This window comes from Papio anubis, chromosome 8, assembly GCF_008728515.1.
Source record: "Papio anubis isolate 15944 chromosome 8, Panubis1.0, whole genome shotgun sequence".
Lineage (NCBI taxonomy): Eukaryota > Metazoa > Chordata > Mammalia > Primates > Cercopithecidae > Papio > Papio anubis.
This window is the reverse complement of record NC_044983.1, coordinates 99,519,708-99,533,880: the sequence shown is the minus strand read 5'-3', so window position 1 is coordinate 99,533,880 and position 14,173 is coordinate 99,519,708. Positions and strand designations below refer to the sequence as shown.

The window sequence follows — 14,173 nt, the reverse complement described above, 5'->3', positions numbered from 1 at the left end:
ATAATTAAAATCTTATTTTAAACACATATACATATGCACACAAATACAGAACTTAGAAATCCATTGAAAGTTTGAAGTCCAGTAATTTTTGGCTATGCTACAGTTAAACTTGGGCTTTAAAATGAGAGATAATCTGAATTCTATTGTCAGCAGGTCAAATCTATTAGGTGAGTAGGTATGAATAACTGCAAATTTTAAGAACTATTAAAAATGTACCCATTATAATGTCACCAAATGTAATGAAGACAATGACAAAGAGACCTTGTCATTTGCTATGTAATAGATAGGAAGAACTTTATCATATAACAAAAAACAAGACTACATTTCTTAAATCTGCCAACATGTCAATGTTTTTGAGATAAAAACCTATAACTACTCATACATGAAAACCAAATCGGTATTGTTACAGAATCTCAATGTATGGTCAATAGATCTATAATTTTGTAATACAAATACTATCGAAGAAAGATATATGGGAGAGTTATGCCAGAAATGTAAAGACATGAAATTGGTCATTTAGAAATACTGACCCTTCTGTTTTTGAAATATTCTACATCTTAACTTCTGTGATACTATCCTCTCATAATTTTGGTCTTTTCTTTGTGATTGTTCCTTCTTCTTCTTCTTGGACTTTTCCTCCGCACAACTCTAAAATGCTAATCCTCCACAGGGCATTGTCTTGGCCTACTGCTATTTTATCTGTATCATTCTTCTTGGGCAATTTCAGCCATGTTCATGAATTTAAGTAACTCTCATATTTATGTCCCTGGTCCTGACACAAGTTTCAAAAGTGTTTATTTAAATGTTCTAGACATTTCCACTTGGAAATTTTCACAGATATCACAAATTCAAAATTTCCTAAATCAAAGATTCATTCTCTTCCTCTTTCCCCAACATCTCTCTCTCTCTCTCTCTCTCTTTTTTTTTTGTGTGGGGGAGTGCAGGACAGAGTCTCCCTCTGTCACCCATGCCGGAGGGCAGCAGCCAATCTTGGCTCACTGTAACCTCTGCCTCCCGGGTTGAAGCAATTCTCATGCCTCAGCCTCCAGTGTAGCTGGGACTACAGGCATGAGTCATCATGAAGGGCTAACTTTTATATTTTTGTAGAGATGGGGTTTTGCCATGTTGCCCAGGCTGGTCTCGAATTCCTGACCTCAAGTGATCTGCCTGCCTTGGCCTCCCAAAGTGCTGTGATTACAGGCATCAGTCACCATGCCCCAACCACTCGTCTTGTATTTCCAATATCCATTAATGGCACTACCACCCACTCAGTGATGCAAGTCAGAAATATGGGAGTCATCTTAGAATTTTCTCTCCTTCACCTCCTCATATCCAATTAGTCACTTAATCAGGTAACTGACTACTAATTTTGCTCTTTAAAAATTCCCTAAATCTATCATCCCCTCTCTATCTGTATTACAACTGGCTGAGTTCAGGAGCTTATCTTTTGTCTGAATTATTGTACTTCTCCATTAATTCACCCTTAAATGCTCTTTTCCAGATGTGGACTTAAGTTTACCTCTTTATTGTAGCCCCAATGGAATATAAGCTCGAAGAGAAGAAGGATTTCTGTCTCTGTTTTCTTTAGGATAGTCCCTGGCAAATGATAGGTATGCAAAAATTATTTGTTACATAAACAAATGGCAGCCTGAATGGGCTAAAAACTATACATAAAGTACATACAAATATGACCATATCAATCCTCTACTGAGAACCTTTTAAAACTTCCTATCATCTATAACTATGATCTGAGCTGCTCTATGACCTGGTCTCTATTTATCTACTAGCCTCATCTCTAGCTATTCAGTCTAATATTTTATGTTGAAATTATGTAACTGCTTATCATTCCTGCACATATCATGGATCTATGCCTTGTTTCTTATGGTTTCTATCTAGAACACCTTTCTAATTGTCTTTTACCTGGTTAGCAGCCACTCGAGTCACTGAGATGATACCTCTGATTAGGTATCATCTCCAGGAATTCATTCCTGGAATTCCAGGTTGAGTCAAGTGGCCTTCCTCTGAGCATCCAGTGTACCTTCTATGTAATTCTAGATTCACCACTGGTGTATGATCTTGAAGCAATCTGTTTAAGTATCTGTCCTCTATTAGACTGTAAGCAACTTGGGTTATAAATGATTTCCTATTCATCTTTTTTCTTCATGTGTCTGGTACACGGTAAGTGGGCAATATTTATACATAACAACCCTGAATGAATGGAATTAATTATTTCGTTTCATATATTTTCTAAATTGTAGTCTTATTAACATCCATTTGAGGTTCCTAATTTAAAAAACATTAGTAGACTTTATTTTTTAGAGAAATTTTAGATTGACAGATGTTTGTAAGTTTTAAAGAAAAAAATGCAATGAACTTCTATTAGAGAAGTATAAAAAAATCTCAATTTCAAAAGGCCAACATATATCATATTAGCACAACATAGTTAATTATGTATAAATATTAACAATTTTAAGTCATTAAAGTATGATCTATATGTCCACTGTCCATAAATTAAACTTCTATTTACACATTAAAATGCAAAATAGTATTTTAAAACAACAAATAAAAAATCCTATAACAAAAATCACCACCAAATAATTATTTCAACATAATATTGTTTTTTTTTTTTTTGAGACGGAGTCTCGCTCTGCCGCCCAGGCTGGAGTGCAGTGGCCGGATCTCAGCTCACTGTAAATAAGACTAAATTCCCAGAATTACAATTAGTTTGTAAAAATCAAGATTAGCCGGGTCCAAGAATTAAAGTAACCTTAAATTATTTTGTGCTGTAGATTTATATCTGACTTCTATGTACAAGAGTCCTAGTAGTCAAGCATAAATTAGATTTAATCCAGCTGCCTATAATTTATTTTGCAATAAAAGAAACACCATATTACATGCATTTGTTTGTTAAGTAGAAGATATGCTATTATTTCCAAGATACCAAGGATTTAATGTTTAATTATCAACACCCATTTGAAAAAAAGACATCGCTCTGATTCGCAAATTTCTTAATTGCTAACAGTGGCTTTTCTGAGTAGGAGTGTTGTCTATAATTTGTTTTTGCAGATGTGATTTAGCAACTGAATTTTAAAGTAGCAAAGCTTTGAATATCTTCACTGTCAGCAGAAAATTCCTCCATCCCTGCTGCTGGAGAATATTGCTGTTTGAAGTTTTAACAGGGAAATAAAAATTGCAGTGAGAAAATTGACATTACTGGCAAATGTTGCTTACAAACTGAAAAGGAAGTTGGGTTGTCAGCAATACAAGAACTGTATTATTCACACAAAATATGAGGAGTCATCTTCACAGTATCTTGCTGGGAATGGAAATTAATTTAGCTGGTTCCAACTTGAGGAACCTAAAGAAAAGCAAATATCCCCCATTTCAGATTATCTTTACAAAGGATCAGCAACTGGCAATTGGGTGTCACAGCATAACTCTTCCCTGAGGAGGAACGACATTATCTACATTTTAAGAACACTAGCCAAGGTTCATTTTGAAGCAGGCTCATTGATCACTGGAAAAAACATCATTGTTGATCTCAGAAAGGTTAACTAGTTTAAAATACCCTTTCCCTCTGGAACATGTCATCATCCACATATTACTGCAATAAAATGAGTAGGAGAAAAGAAATATATCTTGTAATGACAACTCAAATATGAAGTTAAAAGTAACATTAAAATTCCTACCCGTTTGGCTGAGCTGAGAAGCACTGCGACTTTTCCGTGACAGACCAACAATAGCTACCATTTTGGCACCAATGCTAGAGCGCCGCTTTTTGCCACTGGTGCCCAAGGCGCCCACTGCAGTGTCAGACTGGCTGCCATCATTCTTCTCCAGTGAGCACATGTCTCCACTGATGCTGGTGCTTTTTGTCATGTTCTTCCCTGATATGCCCATTTGTCTGCTTTGCATTTTGGATGTAAAGACACTGTCAGCCGATGGATCATTAAAAGTGAGGACAAGAGTAAAAAGGAAAAGACAGAAAATGCATTTTAGATAAAACATTTGGAGTATAATTAAATTATATCATCTAATGGAATATATTTTTAGGATTTAAAAAATTTCAAGTACCATGGTCTTGATTTTGTGCTTTGCTACTCTGGGCCAACCTTACAGCAAATATGCAAAATCAGATTTATGATTTTATTTCTACTGTCAAAGACAAGGTGCAAGTTTGCATAACCACAGGAAAAAAATTCATGAAAAATCAGTGGGTTCATTTAAGACACTATGCTGTCCTGCAAGTGGAAGTATGCCTTTAGGTAGGCATACAACATAAGGGAGAAGTTTACAAAAACATTCTTCTGTACTTTACTGTTGCTTTCAAAAAGAAATTAGACAAGTGGGAAAATTTTACCAAAAAAAAAAAAAAAAAAAAAAAAAAGGCCAATAATATAGTATCCATTTCAAGAGTGGCCCTGTAACTTTTCTCATAATAAAGTTTATCTACTAATAGTTAAATTTTTATGAAAGGACTTGCTATTTTTCATTAGCTTTGAATTAAAAAATACTTTATTTTACTTTACTTAATTTCATCATTACTGATATAAATCTATATTACAAAAATAAAGAAAAGAAAGATTTCCTTCTTGCATTCTTTTAAAGAAAGAAAAATCATTATCAGTTTTCCAGACAGTGCACCAGAAAGCAATCAATGAATCACTGAGGCATGTGAGCTGATTAATAATCTACTGCAAGACTAATACTGCAACTGGGAGTAATTAAAGAAATGACTTTGGATTTTTCCACGATTTCTGGGGTATGGTAGAGGTAGATTAGAAAGTGAAGAATCTGGAAGCAGGCTATCTAGCTAGTCCCCATAAACCTAGGAGGAATATGAGGGAAGCAGTCTGTTTTGCAGGAGTGAAAAGACTTATTTACACATCAATTTTTGACTCAGTATTGGGGAAAGTTTTATTTTGGTTCTGAGAATGAATGTTTAATATATAAAGTAATAAAAAAGAATAAGAATCAAGAAACAGAAATATCTTTAAACATTACATAAAGGATGAGAATTAGAAAACTAACCTATTGAGGTGAACTCTTATATCTAATTCAATATCTTGGTCTTCCAAAAAAACAAAGTGTTTTCTATCCTAGAGTAAAATCTGGTTAAAGGCTAGGACCACATACTACTTTTGTTAACCTATGTAATATCTTCTCCAAGTATTTAAGAGGGAAAAGACCCAGTGTGAAATTAAAAAAAATATATAGTGAAGTATACTATTATATCCCTCACATTCATCTTAAGAAAAAATGTGGCATACATAGTCAGAAACAGGACAGAGCGAGTCCGTGTGTGTATGTGTGTGTGTGTGTGTGTGTGTGTGTGAGAGAGAGAGAGAGAAGGCACAGGCGGGTGAGGAGAGAGAGAAGAGAAGAGAAGAAAAAAGAGAAGAGAATATGTTTCTGTAATATCCTGAACTGATAATTTTCAACTTTGTTTGATTTTGATAGAAAGTAAAAAGACAAGGCTTATTATAGTTTAAAAGGGCCAAAGTTTAACAGAAACTAAGGCTTTATATTATAACCTATGTTCCATAGTTAGAATAAACTAGTGTTTCTGTTATATAGCAATTTTTGGGTGGGCACAGTAGCTCACGGCTGTAATCCTAGCACTTAGGGAGGCTGAGGCAAGATGACTGCTTAAGCCCAGGAGTTTGATACCAGCCCGGGCAACATGTGAGACCCCATCTCTACAAAAAAGTAAAAAATTAGCCAGGCATGGTGGCACATGCCTGTAGTCCCAGCTACTTGGGAGGCACAGGTGGGAGGATCACCTGAGCCCGAGAGGTTGAGGTTGCAGTGAGCCGAGATGGTGCCACTGCACTCCAGCCTTGATGACAGACTGAGATCCTGTCTCAGAAAAAAGAAAAAGAAATTTTCACTGAAAACATATACTTTTCTAAAGAGCTACCTAATCTACTAATTACCAAGGATGTCAAAGATACACTCACAAAATTGTATCTTGTGATTTTTGCATTTGAATTTTTATGTTTGAATATCAAGGCCATAAAGAACTTGACCAAAATCAAATAAGATACTACAATAAAATACTAATTGGAACTGATACATCTTTTTGTAGATAATATTTTAATGAGAACTTGGTTTGAAACAAGTACACTTCTCTTCAACCTAACAACTTTAATAAAGTATTATTTACAAAAGGAGTTATTTATTTTTATTCATTTGTTTTTTAGAGACAGTGTTTTGCTCTGTCACCCAGACTAGGGTGCAGTGGTACAACCATAGCTCATCGTAACCTTGAACACCTGGGCTCAAGTGATTTTCCTGCTTTAGCTTCCTAAGTGGCTAGGACTACAGTGCATGCCAGCACACCCGGCTAATTTTTTTGGGGGCGGGGGCAGGGTAGACAGAGTCTCACTGTGTTGCCCGGGCTGGTCTCAACTCCTGGACTCAAGGGATCCTCTCTCCTGGGCCTCCCAAAGTCCTGGGATTACAGGCGTGAGCCACCGAGCCTGGCCCAAAAGGGGTTATTAAAAGTTTTATAAGATGGATACTCTTTTTATTTCCTTGAACTTAGAGATCACCAGGGATGAGTTTATGAATAGTGGCACTAGAGTGGTTTGTTTTGATGAGAGAAAGGTTGCGGCTAGGGTTCCTTTTCTTTCTTCACTGGACATCATCTAAAACTATAAGCAAAAAATGTAAAAAAACAAGCTACCATTTTTTTTTTTTTTTTTTTTTTTTTTTGAGATAGAGTTTCGCTCTCGTTGCCCAGGCTGTAGTGCAATGGCACAATCTAGCTCACTGCAACCTCCACCTCCTGGGTTCAAGCGATTCTCCTGTCACAGCCTCACAAGTAGCTGGGATTGCAGGCATGCACCACCATGTCCAGCTATTTTTTTTTTTTTTTGTATTTTTAGTAGAGACGGGGTTTCTCCATGTTGGTCAGGCTGGTCTTGAACTCCCGACCTCCGGTGATCCTCCTGCCTTGGCCTCCCAAAGTGCTGGGATTACACACGTGAGCCACCGTGTCTGGTCACGAGCCACCGTGTCTGGTCACAAGCTACCAAAATTTTTAAAGTTTTGGGACTCTTGATTTATGAAATACTTTGTAGTAAAGAATTTGTAATTATGGGCAATATTTTAAAATGCTCAATTTGGTTAGGAAAAGACGTATTACATTAGCAATTGTTTTAAAAGAGAAATTTCATAAGGGTTTGGAAATACAGTATATTTCAATACTTCTGGTGAGATCTCAGTGATAGATTTCTAAAGAGCAACTTGGCAATATATGTCAAAAGCCTTAAAAAAAACAAGCCTACCCTTTAACCTGGCAATTCTAGTTTACAATTTATCACAAGGGAAAACTTAGCAATGTGTATAGATTTAGCTATCATGATATTTACTGCAAAATTGATTATAATAGCAAAAAAAAAAATAAATAAAAACAAGGGGAGAAAACCCACAAATGTCCAACAATAGTGGGTGTTTAAATAAATTATGTTCATCAATAAAAGACAATGTACTTTTGAAAATGCTGTTATATACAAATGTTTATGGACATAAAAAGATATTCTTGATGGTGGGGGATGGGGAGGGAGAAGCAGATATTTGTAACTTAGCTTTGGGTGACATATGTATTAAATATGGATTCACCCTACTACGAGGGGACATAGGGAAATTCACATCCCAGAGTTTTTCCAGTGACAGAAATCCAAAAATAGTTTTATAAAAAAAGAAGAAATATTTTGTGCTAAACTAAGTAATTTGAGAAGCCTAGAATCATGAGATGATGTACCAGTCATCTGCACAAAAGGAGAATGAAGAAAGTATGACGAAAAATAAAATATTGTGTTCAGAAAAATTTTATTTTTAGGGGAAAAATATAAATGTACGTAGCCAAAAATATGAAATGTTATACTGTGACCAGTCTGCTAAAAGTCATTTTAATTTTTTCTGGTTGATAGCTATGTTTTAAAAAAAGTTTGTCTTTTTCTACTTTGTTTTTTCCAGAATAAACATAAAAAGTGTTGGTAATAAAAAAAAACTAAAACAGACAAATGAAAAAAGCAATCAAGGACCAACATCGCTTCTTCTTTTATGTAAGTCAAATTATTCAACCCACATTAGTTCATGTCACGCGTTAAAGGTACAGTATGGATTTCTAGCTAATCCTAACAGATTACTACACAATATATTGAGTGTTGATATAGGGTGTTCAGTTCTAGAAAGGGACACTGTTTTTACATTTCTAAATATTGTTTTGTGCATATTTATAATTTTTGGCTTTAGAAAAACAATAAAAACTGTATATATTTAGTATTCTCAAAGTTAAATATATAAAACTGCCAATACAAGAGACTGATTTATGGCAAAATTATAGTTGTTGAAAAGTTGTATCCTGAATGGTTAAAGAAAAAGGCAAATCTAGTATTGTCAATCATTAGGAGAAAAGTAACAAATAACTACAAAGCAAGTGAAATATGAGTATTCCCCAAATACATAAATAGCATATTAGGGATTATTGGAAGATGTGATTAAATTAAATGAAGTTTATATGCTATAGGGCCAAAAGTTTTCATTGATAGGTTTGAATGAATAGAGGTAAGTGGTTTGGCTTCAAGATAATAAATAGCAAAGATGAGACAAAGACAAATTCTGAGTCTTAAGAATGCATAGTCATGCCAAAACAAATATTTCATCATATTAGAGCTGAGAAGGTAGTCTGGAAATAGTTTACCAAGGAATGAAAGACTGGGGTGATTCTACGGAGGCCTAACAGCTAATACAATGGAGTATTAGGACTGTGGCACAGGGACAGAAAAGACATTGAAGTATAGAAAGTAGACAGAGATAGTTCCAGGAGTGAAACTATTTATAACACCTTTGGCAAGGAAGTGGTGATAGAGAGGGCTTGTAGTGTTCAAGAGTTTGAAGACAATAGCATTCTAGTAGATTAGAAACAAACCCAGTAGGACTGGTCAAGCTCCTAAACATGTTATCTTGAAAGGCTTTCTTCCTTTTTCTTCCCACTGTTGTGCTCCCTGAGCCAGGTGCCACAAATTAACTGAATACCTGTTACTATTATAACTCATACTTCATCGCACCAGTTGGCAGTTATTGGATACATGTCTGGATTTTAAAGTGCCATTTCTTGCATGTTCTTTGCAGGGAAAAAAACAGCAACAACAACAACAAAAAAATCTGGCTTCTGTCTAAAGTTCTCCTTTTATGTAAAAACTTCTCTATATTAAATACCATTTCTTTCCTAAAATGTGGCAGCTAAAATTATCATTATCCTAATTTACTACATCACAAACTTTATTTCACTTTAACTCAAATTACCATCTATGATTTTAGGCTAGTAAACTAGTAATCATTTATTCAACAAAGATTTAATGAACACCTATTATGACAAATATGGGGATACAAAAATGATATGACATAGTCTCTTTGATTAATTTGCTGGCAAGTATCAGCATGTAAAACACAAATATGGCTGCATAAGAACTTGGTTTTGGTTTACAACTGAAATTCCAATGGTCAACTCTAATGTCAAGAAATCTTAATTTAGTTAAATGAAAACCTCTCTTTGAAGAGTATGTAAAAACTGAGTTTTTCATACTAATTATTTGACTTCTGGAGATGACAGAAATGTAAAGTTTAGTATTTTTAACACTATTGCAAGTACTATATATAAATACATTATGTTAATATGCTTGAATGTATTAGTATAGTATCTAAACGTATTAGAGGGCGTGTGTGTGTGTGTCTGTGTCTATGCCACAAAATGTCCAGGGTTAGGGAGAAATATCTGGCTAATTAACAACGTATATTTAGTCAAAAACATCTGCCTTGATTATAGCCATTAGTAATTAATCTATGTTTAACCTTCTTAAGTCTTAGGTCTCATGGCAGGAAGCAGTATTTCAGGGGTCACAAGGTAGGTCACTGCTTATTTGGGATAATTTAAGGAGCATCTAGGAGGCCTGTAATTTTCAAAATTCCTTTCCCAAGAGCTTGTTAATGCCAAAAATTCCAATGTATTAAATATTTCTTTTTTTAAAAAACGATTTGTTTCTTAGTTTAAAGTTTGCTCCCTTTTAACATGTCACATTCCTAGGATTTGGACATTCTTATTTAAAAGATATTTACTTTGGGCCGGGCGCAGTGGCTCATGTCTGTAATCCCAGCACTTTGGGAGGCTGAGGCGGGTGGATCACCTTGGGTCAGAAGTTCGAAACCAGCCTGGCCAACATGGCAAAACCCCATCTCTACTAAAAATGACAAAAATTAGCTGGGCGTGGTGACGGGCACCTGTAATCCTAGCGACTCGGGAGGCTGAGGCAGGAGAATCCCTTGAACCTGGGAGGCAGAGGTTGCAGTGAGCCGAGATCATGCCATTGCACTCCAGCCTGGGCAACAACAGTGAAACTCCATCGCAAAATAAAAAAATAAAAATGAATAAATAAAAATAAAAAATTATTTGAAATAAATAAAAATAAATTAAAAGTAGTAGGCTATGTAGCAGGCACTATTATCAAAATTAAGAGGTATAGCATAGAAAAGGACAGAATGCTCCTGTTTCATGGAGCTTTCATTCATACTGTCATAGTGAAAGACAGTAAACAAGTAAATAATTGATAATTTTAGATAGTGATATGTGATCTGAAGAAAATAAGATGGAATAAAATAACAAGGGACTGAAAAGTTTGGGGACAACATTAAATAAGGTTGTCAAGGAAGGCCTCTCTGAAGAGGAGACAATTGATCTGAGCTCTGAATGATGAACCCAGTCAGATAAAAGAAGCGTGTTCTAAGCTTAGAGAGGAGCAAGTGCAAATATCCTGAGGCAGGAATGAGAATGTTTGTTGGAGAAAATTTACAAAACAAAATATAAATGGAATGAAGTGAAGATGAGCACTGTAGATAGGATAAGGCCTACCTGTGTGGGGACAAATGCATGGCCTGCATGACTTACTCATATTTAACTGCCTATTCAGGTATTACATCAGCACTGCCCAAAGACTGTGAGAACTTAGAATGCACAGGTTCTTGTATCAGGAGACTTGGGATTCAGCTCAGTATTATGACTCCAAATATAACATCAAAGGGCATTCTGGAGAGATCATGGCTATCTTCCTTAAAAGTGATAAATTTATGAAGGCTAAATCTTTAAGGAAATTAGGAATATTCCTTTATTAACTGAACATAAAAAAATTCATTTAAACTCTTAAGTCTGTCTATATATTGAACCTTTACTATCTCTTGAATTTATAAATTATCTACCAAATTATTGAATAATAGACCTCTCCCTCCACCATAAGTTTGAAGGAAGTTACTTTAAAGAAAAATTTTAAATGTATTATGTTATATATCGTAAGCATATGTTTCTCTGTTTATTACACCATGCTCATGGTTCCTAATCATTTGTCTATTATGAAAGGATAATTTTTCAGTATCTTTTATTATGCTAGTTATATGTCCCTACACTCTCTCTAGCTGTTTTGTCTTCCTTAAAAACAATTAAACACAAAAACTACATTTAAAATGTACATGTTTCAAAAATAGGTGTCATTTGCTTTCTCTGTGGATTTAAGATAAAAATGTATACAAAAATTATGATTTTAAAATGTCTTCATTATAACATGTATCTTACAAAAACTGTATCTCTTCTCTGATGATTTCAGCTACTTTTTTTTTTTAAATCATCCTTAGAGAGATGACCTGGTTTCCATTTTGTTTCTTTTTCTCCTTGAATTTTTAGTTCAAACATTTCTGGACTCAGCTAATTCAAACCATAGTAAACATCTTGCCACAAATTGATTGATTCCTTTAGCAAACATCTACCTTGCATCTACTTGGTGTTAGGTCCCAAGGACACAAGTGGGGGCTAAAATGGTACCTGCCCTCCATGCTCTGGCATATAGGGGCTGAAATTGACAAAAAGGAAGAATACATTGTTTTCTTCACATAAAAAGGGAATTTTCTCTAACTGTTCTGTTCAAAGCAAATATCCATTTCTAATTATCTACCTAGAGGTGCCACTTTTTCTAAACTGTGCAAAGCCTCCATTTAGGCAAATGGTAGCTTTGGCCCTGTGGTCAATAAGAACAATAAATAAGACATGAGACATAGTTACGATCTAAGGGGCATATACTTTAGGGGTACAAATATGAGTGAAAATGCTTATACAAATTAGCAAAAGAAAAGGTATAAGTACAGAGAAAAGGGACATAAACCCAGTGTTAGGAAATTTCACTAGAGGGAAGGATACTATTGAGAATCAGAGATGAGAAAAGCTTTATAAACTTGGGTATTGAATGGTGGGTAAAAATTATGACATGTAGAGAGAGAAAAATATTCAAGAGAATATTACAAATAATACAGTGGTTAGAATGCACATGTCATGGTTTTAAGATGCAAAAATCTTCAATAATAGCAAACTGAATTCAACAATACATTAAAAAGATCTTTCATCATGACCAAGCGGGATTGATCCCAGCAATGCAAAGATGGTTCAACATATGTAAATCAATCAGTGTGATACATTATATCAACAGAATGAAGAACAAAAAGCATATGATAATTTCAATTGATGCTGAAAAAGCATTTGATAAAATTAAATATCCCTTCAGGATGAAAACCTTCAAAAAACTGGGTATAGAAAGAACATACGTAAACTCAATAAAAGCCATACACAATAGAACCACAGCTAGTATCATACTGAAGGAGGAAAAGCTGAAAGCCTTTCCTGAAAGATCTGAAACATGGCAAGGATGCCCATTTTCACCACTATTATTCAACATCATACTGGAAGTCCTAGCTAGATCAATCAGACAAGAGAAATAAACAAAGGGCATCCAAATTGGAAAGAAAGAAGTCAAATTATCTTTGTTTGCAGATGACAGGATTTTATATTTGGAAAAACCTAAAGATTCCACCAAAAAAATTATTAGAATTGATAAACAAATTCAGGAAAGTTGCAGGACATAAAATTGATATACAAAAATCAGTAGCATTTCTATATGGCAACAGTAAACAGTCTGAAAAAGAAATCAAGAAAGTAATCTCATGTATGATAGCCACAAATAAAATAAAATACCTGGGATAAACTTAACCAAAGAAGTGAAAGATCTCTATAATAAAACTACAAAACACTGGCAGGAGAAATTGAAGAGGACACAAAAAATGGAAAGATATTCCATGTTCATGTACTGGAAGAATCAATATTGTTAAAAATGTCCATACTACCCAAAGCAATCTACAGATTCAATGTAATCTGTATCACAATACCAATATTCTAAACAGAAATAGAAACAATAATCCTAAAATATATATGGAGCCACAAAAGACCCAGAATAGCTAAAGCTATCCTAAGCAAAAGGAACAAAACTGGAGGAATCACATTATCTGACTTCAAATTATACTATAGAGCTCTATTAACCAAAACAGCATGATACTGGAATAAAAACAGACACATAGACCAATGGAACAGAATCGGAAAAAATGGAACATATAGCCCAATGGAACAGAATCGAACAGAATCGAAGAAAATATTTGCAAACTACCCATCTGACAAGGGATTAATAACCAGAATATACAAGAAGCTCAATCAACAGGAAAAAATGTAATAATCCAATTTTAAAATGGGCAAAAGATCTAAATAGAAATTTATCAGAAGAAGACAAACAAATGGCAAACAAGTATATGAAAAGGCATTCAACATCACTGATCATCAGAGAAATGCAAATCAAAACTACAATGAAATATCATTTCACCCCAGTTAAAATGGATTTTATTGAGAAAAGAGGTGATGAATGCTGGCGAGAATGTGCAAAAAAGGGAACCCTCTTACACCATTGGTGGGAATGTAAATTAGTACAGCTACTATGAAGAAAAGTTTGGAGGTTCCTCAAGAAACTAAAAATAGAACTACCATATTACCCAGAAATCCCATTGTGAGATATACACCCAAATTGAAGAGATATCTGCACTCTCATGGTTATTGCAGCACTATTCATAATAGCTAAGATTTGGAAGCAAACTAAGTGTCCATCAACAGATAAATGGATAAAGAAAATGTGGTACACACATACAATGGAGTACTATTCAGCCATATAAAAGAATGAGATCCCATCATTTACAACAGCATGGATGGAACTGGAGGATGTTTTGTTAAGTGAAATAAGCCAGCCACAGC

The 14,173-nt window shown here is 34.7% G+C and overlaps 1 protein-coding gene across 48 annotated transcripts in view; it reads right to left on the bottom strand.

Moving 5' to 3' along the window:
- Window positions 1-14,173, bottom strand: part of RIMS2 (regulating synaptic membrane exocytosis 2) — a 507,129-nt gene that overhangs the window by 107,913 nt on the left and 385,043 nt on the right. For 37 of the 48 annotated variants that reach the window (XM_031650105.1, XM_031650083.1, XM_031650085.1 and 34 more), the window contains one exon: window positions 3,690-3,931. The exons of the other annotated variants lie outside the window; for them this stretch is intronic. In XM_031650105.1, coding sequence (XP_031505965.1) covers window positions 3,690-3,931 — 242 coding nt within the window. The remainder of the gene's footprint in view (window positions 1-3,689; window positions 3,932-14,173) is intronic. 48 annotated transcript variants of the gene reach the window in all.